The sequence below is a fragment of the Terrapene carolina genome, unplaced genomic scaffold (assembly GCF_002925995.2).
Source record: "Terrapene carolina triunguis isolate 2854851 unplaced genomic scaffold, T_m_triunguis-2.0 Scaffold311, whole genome shotgun sequence".
NCBI lineage: Eukaryota > Metazoa > Chordata > Testudines > Emydidae > Terrapene > Terrapene triunguis.
Window position 1 is genome coordinate 454,948 of NW_020664662.1, and position 12,929 is coordinate 467,876.

Below are 12,929 nucleotides of genomic sequence, written 5' to 3' on the forward strand. Positions count from 1 at the left end.
CCTTTACAAAAACAATGTTGACTCTCCCCAACAAGCGATTAGTTGAATACTATCTGGTCCTGGTTACTTATTGCTGTTTAGTTTATCAATTTGTTTCCAAACCTCCTCTAATGACTCCTCAATCTGGGACAGTTCCTAGATGGTGCTGGTCCTGCCATGAGTGCAGGGGAATGGCCTTGATGGCCTCTCGTGTTCCCTTCCAGTCCTATGATTCTATGATTCTTCACCTAAAAATTATGGCTCAGGTTTGGGAATCTCCCTCACATCCTCCATCATGGACACCAATGCAAAGAATACACTTAGTTTCTCCACAATGGCCATATTGCCTTTCACTGCTCCTTTAGCATCTTGATCATCCAGTGGCCCCACTGGTTGTTTAGCAGACTTCCTGCTTCTGATGTACTTAAAATAATTGCTATTACTTTTTGAGACGTTGGGTAGTTTTTCTTCAAATTCTTTTTTGGCATTCCTAATTATATTTTTACATTTTATTTGCCAGCGTTTATGCTCCTTTCTACTTTCCTCAATAGGATTTAACTTCCACTTTTTAAAGGACACCTGTTTGCCTCTCACTGCTTCTTTTACTTTGTGGTTTAGCCACTGGGGCTCTTTTTTGGTTCTCTTACTATGTTGTTTAATTTGGGGGATACATTTAAATTGAGCCTCTATTATGGTCCCTTTAAAAAGTTTCCGTGCAGCTTGCGGAGATTTCACTTTGGCACTGTGCCTTTTAATTTCTGTTTAACTAACCTCCTTATTTTTGTGCTGTCTCCCTTTCTGAAATTAAACGCTACAGTTCTGGGCTGCTGTGGTGTCTTCCCTGCCACAGGGATGTTACATTTAGTTATATTCTGGTCACTATTACCAAGCGGTCCAGCTATATTCACCTCTTGGACCAGATCCTTTGCTCCACTTAGAACTAAATCAACAATTGCCTCTCCTCTTGTGGGTTCTTATCTCTGCATCCCTTCCTGAGGTGACATGTACCCAGTCAATATGGAAATGGTTGAAATCGACCATTATTATTGAGGGTTTTTTTATTTTTATATCCTCTCTAATCTGCCTGAGCATTTCCCAGTCACTATCACCATCATAGTCAGGTGGTCGATAATATATCCCCACCAGCACGACCTGTTCTGCCCTTCTGATATATTTTGTACTCTGGTATTACTGTGTCCCATTGATTATCCGCATTCCACCAAGTTTCTGTGATGCCTATTATAACAATATCCTCATTTAATATGGGGCACTCTAGTTCTCCCATATCATTTACACTTGTAGCATTGGAATATAAGCACTTTAGAAAATTGTCACGTTTTAACTGTCTGCCATTACATGATGTAATTGGATGAGACTTTATTTTTAGGCACTGCAGCCACTTAGAGAGAGAAAGATAGAAAGAAAATTAATGAGTCTTCTCTACAGCCTTAGCTAAGAGGCAGTTGGCTTTTAGCTCTTGTGGTACAGGCTTATGCACTAGGCTCCAGAAGTCCCAGGTTTGATCCCACCCACTGATGACCGGGGTCTGACGGCCTTACAGGAACTTTTCAGAGAATACTACCATAGAAGTCCTGGATGCCAATCATTTACTTAGCAGCCTAAATTTGGCCTCCAGGACATCTCTCCTATCCTTTATTATGCCAATGATACCTTCATGTACCATGACCACCGGCTCCTCCCCAGCACTGCACATAAGTCTATCTAGATGTCTCAAGAGATTGGCAAACTTCACACCCAGCTATCTATGTTTCTAATGATCAAATTCCCCCAACTATTACCTGTCTCTTCCTAATAACTGGAGTTCCCTCCCTCGGAGAGGTGTCTTCAGTGCGAGAGGATACCACAACATCATCTGGAAGGACAGTCCCAACGATGGAATCATTTCCCTTTGCTCCACTTGGATGTTCTCCTTCCCTGAGAGTTTCCTCCTCCTCAACAGCACAAAGGCTATCAGACCGGGGGTGGGACCATTCTTCTGTGTCCTGGAAAGTCTCTTCTGTGTATCTCTCTGTTTCACTTACTTACTCCAGTTTAGCGACTCTGCTCTCCAAGGCCTGCACATGGTCTCTGAGGGCCAGGAGCTCCTTGCACTGAATACACACATACACCACCTGCCTATAGGGCAGGTAATAATACATGCTGCATTGGGTATAATTAACTGGATAGCCCCCACTCTGGTGCTGGACTTCTGCCTGCATTCTCGTTTACTTCTGAAGCTCGTTCCTTTGTTGTTGTTTTGTTTTTATCAGGAGGTGTATTTTGGCTTCAAATTTAAAGAAGTTTAAGGAATATTAAGTGTTTCTAGTCCCCACCCTCACACTCTCCCCTCTAAAGTCCCTTGCAAAATTCTCCTGTTAGCCGCCCGCTGGTTAAGGGTTGATGGGTGCTAACGGGTTTAGGGATGAAAACCTCGTTAAGAAGCTCTCAGCTCTCTGCCTTGCCTAGCAGGCTGTTAGGCATAGGACCCACACAGTCCACACACGGTCCCCCAGACAAACAGACAATGCAGTATATTTCAGTCCAGCAGCAAGAACACCACACACACAAACACACACACACACACAACAGACAACAAACTTACCCCAAGGGTCACGTAATTGCTCCTCCTTCACTTGCAGAAATCCCTTGCAAAACTCCCCTGTTAGCAGCTCCTGTTCACTAGCTGGAACATCTATATCATGTCTTAAAGAGACAGAGTTAGTTTTCACAAGCACGTCAGGAACAAACTCCTGAAAAAGCAGGACCTGGATTGAGGTACCCTTCATTACCCCTCTCTCTACCCCCGAGAGGCCAGTTGTGTGACTGATCCCCTCTCGGCGTATAGGGCAGGTAATCATACACGGTTACACGGTTCCCTCTCAAAGCCTGAATCAGGTTGAGTGCCTGGATGCATCAGCCATTCTGTCCTTGGCATCCTCCCCTATGTGATCAGTGAGGAGACATTCCTGTTCTCCCACGATTCCTCCCCCAGTTTCCTTCTCTGAGCCCCCCTCTAGGACACATACCGCTATGCTCTCTAGCGTGGGATCTATCCCCTGCTCATCCATAAAGGGCTCACAGCTAACAGCCTGGACAATTTTCTCATCTGCAAGTTCCACTCCCCTTGCCCTTCTTGACCTCCTGCTGCAGAGTTAAGGGAGCTCTTACCCACCCCTTCACTGGTTGCTAAGATTCCATCATCCTTCTCTGGGCTCCCCCTCTGGTACACACTCCTATGCTCCCTAGAACAGGATCTATCCCTGATTTAGCTGTGACAGGCTTGCAACTAACAACTGAAACAGACTTCTCACAGATAGGCAATATATTCTTCTCCCTCTCTGAATAGACACCATCCACCCCCACCCCTACCCACATTCCTACCCCTGAAACCATGGAAATATGCAGTTTCTCCCTGCTGCAGAGTAATCAAGAAGACTTTCTCCCATTCCCTCAGGTATTCTGGGACTTTCCCCTTTCTGTCTGGACTCCCAGCAGAATGCTTCTTCTTGCTGCTGGAAGACCCCTTAACAGCTACATGGAAGAAATCATTGGCAATTAGCACATCAGTAGGGTTATTATCTACTACCAGCACTGATAATACAGCTTCCAAACTCTTGGTTTCTATGTGCACATTAGCCAAAGGCACAAAGATTTTCTAACCTCCTAGTAAAAAACCTCTGAAATCTGTCCTGGCAGTATGTCACCTTCTGGCACTGTACTCTGCCTAACCGCACAAATTTCTGCCCCTGTATCTTCCCACCCAAAGTGTTTCCTGCAATTAATGCTGACAGCATTTATGTGCTTCATGCCTGGTTACGCAGAAGCTAACTTTACAAACCCAGATGATAGATGACAGGCACATGGGGGCTTCTGTTCTCAGGGTCACAGCATTCACATGGGCTGCCTGCTTCCTCCCAGCACAGGGCATTTTTTCCTCAGGTGATCAGTGGAATTACAATGGTAGCACCGTCTGGATTTCTCTGTTTTTATTGGTCGGGGATTAGAAGAATGGTTTTGGGGAGGCGAGTGCCAGCTGCCCAGTTAGCCTCATTCTTCCCAGGGGTAAAATGGGAACCCTGCTTCCTACCATGATTAAGCATGGTGTTCGTTCACAATAGATGTCTGTATTTGCTAAAAATGATCAGCTAGAGAAGGCATCTCAGCCATCGTTTTCACCCTTTTGTCCCATAAAATTTCTTTCACAACATCTTTACAGACCTTTAAATAAGAATGCTCCTGAGCTGCAAGATCAAACCTTCTTTCAAAGCTGGTAACACCTTTTCCCCCTACCCACTTCCCATCAAAACTTTCACTTCATTGACATATTCCACATTCCTCATCCCAGCCCCCTTAGGATTCCTCCATTTCACTCTGTATGTTTCAGGGGTAATCTCTAATGGTTTCAAAACCATTACTTTGAATGCACAATAATCTAAAGCATCATCAATTGCCCTTTTATTGAATACAGTCAGTCCTCAATTTACACGGTGGTTATGTTCTTAAAATAACACCGTGCAAATAGAAACCATGTAAAAAGACACCAAGGGTCTCTGGGAAATAAGGGTTTAGGCTCCAGGCTCACAAAAGGACCTCCCTAATGTATACAATGCAGTACAGTATGGTGCTGTGAGTGTTCCTCTGGGGTGTCTAGGGAGGCTGGGGAGTGTGGCGCGGTGGGGTGGGCCCTGACTTGGGGTGGGTGGGCAACGATGGGGTGGGGAGGTAGGAGGGATGGGGCAGAAAGGATGGGGCCACCTCCATTCACCCCCTGCAGCCGATCTTGTGGACACTCTGGCAAGGGCCCCCCAGGCATGCACCCGGGACAGGGGGTTGGGGTGCAGGGGCTTGCACTGCTCTGACCACCCGCCTGGTGCTCCTGACAGAGAGCAGGGTCGGAGGCTTGCCCGTTTCGGGGCTTCTGCCAGGGAGCAGGGTTGGGGACTTGCCCCCTCCGCCCGGCACTCCAGCCGGGAAGTGGGATCAGGGACTTGCCCCACTCCCCTTGGTGTTCCTGGCAGGGAGTGGGGCTGCGGATATGCCGTGCTCTGCCCGCCCGCCCAGCACTTCAGCCGGGGAGTGGGGTCCGGGACTCGCCCCACTCTCCAGCTAGGGAGCAGGGTCTGTGACTCGCCCCACTCTCCAGCGAGGGTGTGGGGTTGGGGGCTTGCCTCACTCCACCTGGCGCTTCAGTTGGGGAGTGGAGTCCGGGGCTTGCCCTGCTCCACACAGCACTCCAGACAGGGAGCAGGGTCTGGGACTCGCCCCACTCTGCCCGGCACTCCAGCTGGGGATGGGGTCCGGGACTTGCCTCGCTCTACAGCCGGGGGGCGGGGGCGCGGATATGCCCTGCTCTGACTGCCCGCCCAGCGCTTCAGCCGGGGAGCAGAGTCCAGGGCTTGCCCCGCTCTCCTGCTGGGGAGCTGGGTCGGAGGCTAACCCAGCTCTGCCCAGCACTCCTACCAGGTACTGGGGTCAGGGAATGGAGGCTTGCCAATTCCCCGGCAAGAATGGTAGGTGAGTGGAGTGGGGTAAGCCCCTCTGCCCTGATCTTATTTCCTGGCAGGAATAAAGGGCAAGCGGGTGAGTCCCCAACCCCACTCTCCAGCAGGAGCACCAGGTAGAGTGGGGCAAATCTGTGACCCCATACCCCGGCAGGAATGCCAAGTGTAGCGAGGTGAATCCATGACCCAGCTACCCAGCAGGAACGCCAGGCAGAATGGGGTGAGCACTGAACTCCGCTCCCCAGCAGGAGCGCCAGGTGGAGCAAGTCAAATCTGCAACCCCATTCCCCAGCAGGAGCGGGGCAAGCACCTGCACCCCGACCTATGCCTGAGGGGCCCCTGGCCAGAGTTTCTGTGGCCCCCTGCAAGTCTGGCTGGAGAGGAGAGAGGAGGCACCCCATCCCTCCTGCTCCACCCCTCCTGCCTTACCTCTTCCACCACTACCATTGCCCACTGGTTTGTGCATGTCGCTGACCACGCTGTACCCTGTACACGTGAATCCCTACCGTGTACAAAAATAAAGGGTCACAATTAACTGACCGTGCAAAACTGAAACAGTCAAAACAATACGTGTAAATCAAGGGCTGACTGTATATCCAGAGCTTTACCAATTAACTTTACAACTAAAGTGGGCCATTCGGGTCAGCAGAATTCTTAAAATCATAGACTCATAGGACTGGAAGGGACCTCAAGAGGTCATCTACTCCAATCCCTTGCACTCATGGCAGGACTAAGTTTGATATAGACCAGGGGTTCTTGCAACAATGTTTTTGGTGGCCTCCGAGTGTGGCCACCAACTGTTGCTGGTGGCCGCACTGACACTTTTTCCTAAAATCATTTATTTTTCCTTAAGTTAATAAAGAAATATGCACATATATACACCCAAATCATTGTAATTTATTTATGTACGTTTGGGGGATTTTTTTTTGCAGACTCGGTAATTAAGATAATGCGCAGTTGTCTCTATTCTTTACTGGACCTAATAGAATAGAAACACAAATAAGGTGCTTTGCACGTTCTTGTCCTTTTTTATTGTTTCTTTTGCGTTTTTTGGTGAAAGTAGTCGTCTGTATAAAAATTCAGAAGGAAATTTAAAAATGCATTGACATAATGGAAGTCCAAATAATAATGAAAAACGTATCTGGGCAGCTTGAGTCTGGGGAGGGGAGGGAAGGGCACAGCTTCAGCTGTAGCTGGCCTGAGGCGCCTCTGAACATGAGAGGGGTCACTCCGGGCTTCATCTAACCCAGGACTCCTCCGGGTAGGTGTGTCTGTGTGGGATAGCTCGGGGCTTCGACCAGCCCGGGGATCCTCCAGATAAGGGTGGGGTGCTTGGGGCTTCTCCAGTTGGAGGGCTTGTGCCTCCAGGTGCCGGGGATCTCAGGGCTCCGGCTGCTGGTGGGGCGTGGGTGGAAGGGGTGGAGTAGGGGTTAGCCTCCGCAAAGGGAGGCTCCAACTGCTGCCCATGCACCTGCCACTTGCCTTGTCACCACCTCCCCCGCCTGCCTTCTCACCCAGAAGCTGGCTTGCTGCTCACATCCTGACTCCTCCTCCAGGCCCCCCTGCCCACCACTCACCTCATCATTCTCCTCCACAGCCCCCCTGCCTGCTGCTTGACTCACTGCTCACCTCCTCACCTTGCTCCCTAAGTATTGTGTGTCCCACCTGTGTGTGCAGAGAGGTGTCGCATGCAGGAACAACAGAGAGAAAGGGAAGGGGCTTATGATTCGCCCCCGCCCCCGCCCAGAAAACTGCTGTGGCCTCAGGGAAACCCTCTGGTGGCCACATGCAGCCAGGGTGGCCGCATATGAGAAATGGTGATCTAGACCATCCCTGACAGGTGTTTGTCTAACCTGCATTTAAAAATCTCAAGTGATGGAGATTCCACCACCTCCCTAGGCAATTTATTCCAGTGCCTAACCACCCTGACAGTTAGGAAGTTTTTCCTACTCTCCAACCTAAACCTCCCTTGCTGCAATTTAAGCCCATTGCTTCTCGTACTATCATCAGAGGTTAAGGAGAATAATTTTTCTCCCTCCTCCTTGTAACTGCCTTTTAGGTACTTGAAAACTGTTATCATGTCCCCTCTCAGTCTTCTCTTTTCTGGACTAAACAAACCCAGTTCTTTCAATCTTCCCTCATAGGTCATGTTTTCTAGATGTTTTATTATTTATCTTGCTCTTCTCTGGACTTTTTCCAATTTGTCCACATCTTTCCTGAAATGTGGCACCCATAACTGGACGCTAATACATCCCAGAATGATGTTTGCTTTTTTTGCAATAGTGTTACACTTGACTCATATTTAGCATGCGGCAGAAAGTCTGGTCAAAAAAGAAACCTGGCACTGTTTGGTTACTGCAGGGTGCAGAGAGGCATCAGGTCATTAACCCACGGCAGCCCCTGCTCAGCCGTTACCACCGCCTACCTGCAGCCAGGCTCCTTGTCAGGATTCAGAAGCTCCTGTTCTAGCCCCGGAGCAGAAGGAGCCCAAGTAGGGGGAGGAAGGTGGAGACAATCCAGTGAGTGACACCAATAAGGGAGGACAGGAGCGAACAACAGGGGTTGGGTATTGGGGAAAAGATGGAGAAGAGAGATGGGCCTACAGGGAAGAAGTGGAGAAGGCTGTGGGGACATGGGGGAAGACGCACAGAAATGGGTGGGGCCTTGAGTGAAGATATGGAGCAGGGGCAGAGTATTGGGGAAAGAAGCAGGGTAGAGGCTTCAGGGGTCCAGTTACCAGCAATTAGAAATGTGGCAACGGTATGAGTTAATGAGTTGTACAAAGACCAATTCCCCAGTTTGTCACGCTGACACAGCACAGTAAGGCCAGTAAAGAATTTAATGTCTCTTTGACAGTCCAGTCAGTGATTCAGGGAAGAGGGCCCAGCACCATGTCACTAACCAGCTCGGCATGGAGCTTGGTCTGAGAGGCAGTGCACCAGGAGAAAATTTTCATCCCTTTATGAGTAAAGAGCTGGAGCAGCCTGTCCCGGATCTGTTTGGTTCTCACCCCATAGATGATGGGGTTTAGCATGGGGGGCACCAGGAGGTACACATTGGCAATGAGAACATGGAACTGCAGTGCCACATGGTGGCCAAAACGATAAGTGAGGGAGGAGAAGATAGCTGGGATATAAAAGGATAGGATGGCACAGAGGTGGGAGCTGCAGGTCCCAAAAGTCTTGACCTGGGCATCCTTTGTGGGGAGGCTGAAGATGGCCCTGAGGATCTGGATATAGGACATGGCGATAAAAATCATATCCAGACCAGTCACCCAGATTGCCACAGAGAGACCATAATAACTACTGATGCGGATGTCGGTGCAGGCCAGCTTCACCACAGCCATATGTTCACAGTACGTGTGGGGGATTATGTTGGTTCGGCAATATGGCCACTGCCTTGCCAGCAAGACATAGGGCATTACGAGCATGCCGCCACGCAGCACCACGGCCAGACCAATCTTGGCCACCATGGGGTTTGTCAGGGTGGTGGAATGTCTCAGGGGATGGCAGATGGCCACATAGCGATCAAAAGCCATGGCCACGAAGATCCCAGACTCCATCACTGAAAAGCAGTGAATGAAGTACAGCTGGGTGAGGCAAGCACTGAAATCGATCTCCCTGGAATTGAACCAGAAAATGCTCAGTGTTTTGGGTAGGATGGACGTAGACAGGACCAGGTCGGTGACGGCCAGCATGCAAAGGAAATAGTACATGGGCCCATGGAGGTTTGGCTCCATCTTCACAATGAACAGGATTGTGAAGTTCCCCAACACAGCTATGGCATACATAGCACACAAGGGGATGGAGATCCAGACATGGGCCGTCTCCAGGCCAGGAATGCCCAGCAGTATGAAGGTGGAGGCGTCGGTGAAGTCAGTTGTGTTGGAATCTGACATGGAGTAGGGGAGAAGGTGTCCAACTCTGAGGCAGAATGGTGTCTCCTGCATGTACCATATGTTCCCCTAGCTTCCTGTATGTGCCTAGGGTCTAGGGTGATGGTCGCAGTACAAAAGCCTGGATGGAGAGAAAATATTAATATGAGACACTAAATTCACTACTGGAGGCTGTTCTCATGTATGAAGCAGATTGGTCACTCTTCACAAACTGAAAAATGACATTTTCATTATTCAGATAAATGAATTATGAACAACTGACCCTACTAATGCCAATTATATATTTGATTATGCACCATATGCTATGGTGCTCCATGTGTCAATATATCCTACACATCGTGTTGTGGGAAATCTTAATAGGCACTAGCAGGAAACACGAGTGTAGATACTGGTTATCCCTCATTGTTCCTTAATGCAATGAAACCAGGCTAGAAAGTCCATGCAGTAGGGAGTTCCCCATTCACATGGTCTCAAAATATGAGAATGGAAAAAATCCAAACCCTTCCCAAGACATATGCCGTGGGAAACATCCCAACTAGAACACACATCAGGAAAAAGACCTGGGCATCATTGATAGCAATTCCACAAAAACACCTCATCATTTGCAGCAGTGGCCAAAACAAAGCCAATGTTCGGATGTCTAAAGAATGGGGTGGAGAATAACCTGCTCTGGATATGCACTCAGCTTTGGTCACCCAGTCTCTATAAAAGATATAGCAGATAGAAAAGGAATTTCTGGAGAGGTGAGAATCAGGGAGGATGCCCTATGTAGACAGACTGAAAACTTTGGGGCTATTTAGTTTAGGGAAGAGACAAAGAAGGGGGCATATGTTAGAGGAGAACAAAATAAAGAATGGTACGGATTACATTCAAATAGAGAAACAGAGAACAGTTCCCAACCAGTAATATCTGTAGGTACTTAATTCTTCCAAAGGGCTAATTTCCCAAAGCTGAGACAAATTATCAGCAACACTGATTGGGAGGAAATTGGCAGTATATTAAGAAGAGTTCATTAGACAGCAAAAAAGTCACATTTTTTTTAATTCGGAATGTGGAGAAAGCTACTAGGGGAGAGGCTGTTCTACATTTGATTATGACAAATAGGGAGGATCTGGTTGAGAATTTGAAAGGGGAAGGCAACTTGGGGGGAAGTGATCACGAAATGATAGAGTTCATGATTCTAAGGAATGGTAGGAGGGAAAACAGCAAAATAAAGACAATGGATTTCAAGAAAGTATGCCTTAGCAAACTCAGGGAGCTGACACATAAAATCCCATGGGAAGCAAGTCTAAGGGGAAAAACAATTGAAGACAGTTGGAAGTTTTTCAGAGAGACATTATTAAGGGCATGAGAGCAAACTATCCCACTATGTGGAAAAGATAGGAAATATAGCAAGAGACCACACTGGCTTTAGCAGGAGATCTTCAATCATCTAAAAATAATTTAAAAAAATTAAATTAATTTTAATTTTAATTATATTATAGTCACTATTACCAAGCGAAAAGAACAGAAGTACTTGTGGCACCTTAGAGACTAACAAATTTATTTGAGCATAAGCTTTCGTGGGCTACAGCCCACTTCTTCGGATGCATAGAATAGAACATATATTGAGGAGATATATATACACATACAGAGGGCATGAATAGGTGGGAGTTGTCTTACCAACTCTCAGAGGCCAATTAAGTAAGAGGGAAAAAAACTTTTGAAGTGATAATCAAGATAGCCCAGTACAGACAGTTTGATAAGAAGTGTGAGAGTACTTACATGGGGAGATAGATTCAATGTTTGTAATGACTCAGCCATTCCCAGTCTCTATTTAAGTCTATATTGATTGTATCTAATTTGCATATCAATTCAAGCTCAGGAGTCTGTTTTTGAAGCTTTTTCATCGCAAAATTGCCACCCGCAGGTCTGTCATTGAATGTCCAGACAGGTTAAAGTGCTCTCCTACTGGTTTTTGAATGTTATGATTCCTGATGTCAGATTTGTGTCCATTAATTCTTTTGTGTAGAGACTGTCCGGTTTGGCCAATGTACATGGCAGAGGGGCATTGCTGGTACATGATAGCATATGCGTGATCAAATCACCCCTCATTCCTCTCTTCCACAGACTAAATAATCCCAGTTCCCTCAGCCTCTCCTCATAAGTCATGTGCTCCAGCCCCCTAATAATTTTTGTTGCCCTCTGCTGGACTCTTTCCAATTTTTCCACATCCTTCTTGTAGGCACAGTACTCCAGATGTGGCCTCACCAATGTCTAATAGAGGGGAATGATCATGTCCCTCGATCTGCTGGCAATGCCCCTACTTATACAGCCCAAAGTACCATTAGCCTTCTTGGCAACAAAGGCACACTGTTGACTCATATCCAGCTTCTCGTCCACTGTAACCCCTAGGTCCTTTTCTGCAGAACTGCTGCCAAGCCACTTGGTCCCTAGTCTGTAGCAGTGCATGGGATTCTTCCATCCTCAGTGCAGGACTCTGCACTTGTCCTTGTTGAACCTCATCAGATTTCTTTTGGCTCAATCCTCTAATTTGTCTAGGTCTCTCTGTATCTTATCCCTACCCTCCAGCGTATCTACCACTCCTCCCAGTTTAGTGTCATGTAAGTTTATGTTAAGTTCCTAACTGTAACTGCAGTAGGGATAATGGAACAGATGCCTAGGGAGGTTGTGGAAGCTCCTTTGCTGGAGATTTTCCAAAGAAGGCTGGATAGTCATCTGTCTCGGATGGTTAGACACAACAAATCCTGTATCTTGGCAGGGGGTTAGACTAGATGACCCTTGCGGTCCCTTCTCACCCTGTGGCTCTATGATTCTATGATGTAAAATCCCAGTGTAGACCAGGACTTAGCCACACACAAGTCTTTAGGCTCAATACAGGGATAACTGGGAGAAATTTAATGGCCTGTGTTATACAGGACGTCAGACTGTATTGTAGGATTGTCGCTTCTGGCCTCATACCTTATGAATCTATTCATAAAGAAAAGAGATCAAGCATTTATATTTACTCTGTGTCATAACACACAAACAAGGGAACATTCAATTACATTGAAAGTCTGAACATATTATATTGAGAAAAGAAAATTGTTAACATAATACGTATTTGGCCTTTGGAACTCCTTGCCACAGACATTATTGGAGCAAAGACCTTAGCTGAATTGGCCACTGTAGGGGGTTCTGGTGTCACCACCATTAGTTAAGGCTGTTTGATATCTTCAATTAGAGGACCTCATTTTCAGTTGCTTATAAGTTTGCCAAAATGTAAGTATTTGGACTGAAATTTTCCATGCTGGGTGTCTGGACTTGTTTCGTGAAAGTTTCAGGCATAATGGTTCAGCCAACTTCTCAAATAAAGCTAGGAGAAAAGATGTCTTGCCCATATTGAAATGTTCTTACAATTGTTCCAGTGAGGAGCTCTAGCACCTCCATGTTTTCCAGCAAATAAAATTCTGGCAAAAGCCCCCCACACACACACACACCACCTGTTAACAGCCAAAGCCCTGAAATACAAGAGGAGGAGGTGAAAGTCTCTGTGGATTAACTCACAGCTGGCT

The 12,929-nt window shown here is 47.2% G+C and overlaps 1 protein-coding gene across 1 annotated transcript; it reads right to left on the reverse strand.

The window, feature by feature from the left end:
* Positions 1 to 8,349: 8,349 nt before the first annotated feature.
* Positions 8,350 to 9,378, reverse strand: LOC112112764 (olfactory receptor 52R1-like). The gene has a single exon (XM_024208812.1). It carries the CDS (start codon positions 9,376 to 9,378, stop codon positions 8,350 to 8,352), a length of 1,029 nt encoding a protein of 342 aa, XP_024064580.1.
* Between the last annotated feature and the right edge of the window lie 3,551 nt (positions 9,379 to 12,929).

Excerpts from the sequence above, each read along its gene's own strand:
- LOC112112764 (XM_024208812.1), bottom strand. The coding sequence starts at position 9,378 with ATGTCAGATTCCAACACAACTGACTTCACCGACGCCTCCACCTTCATA.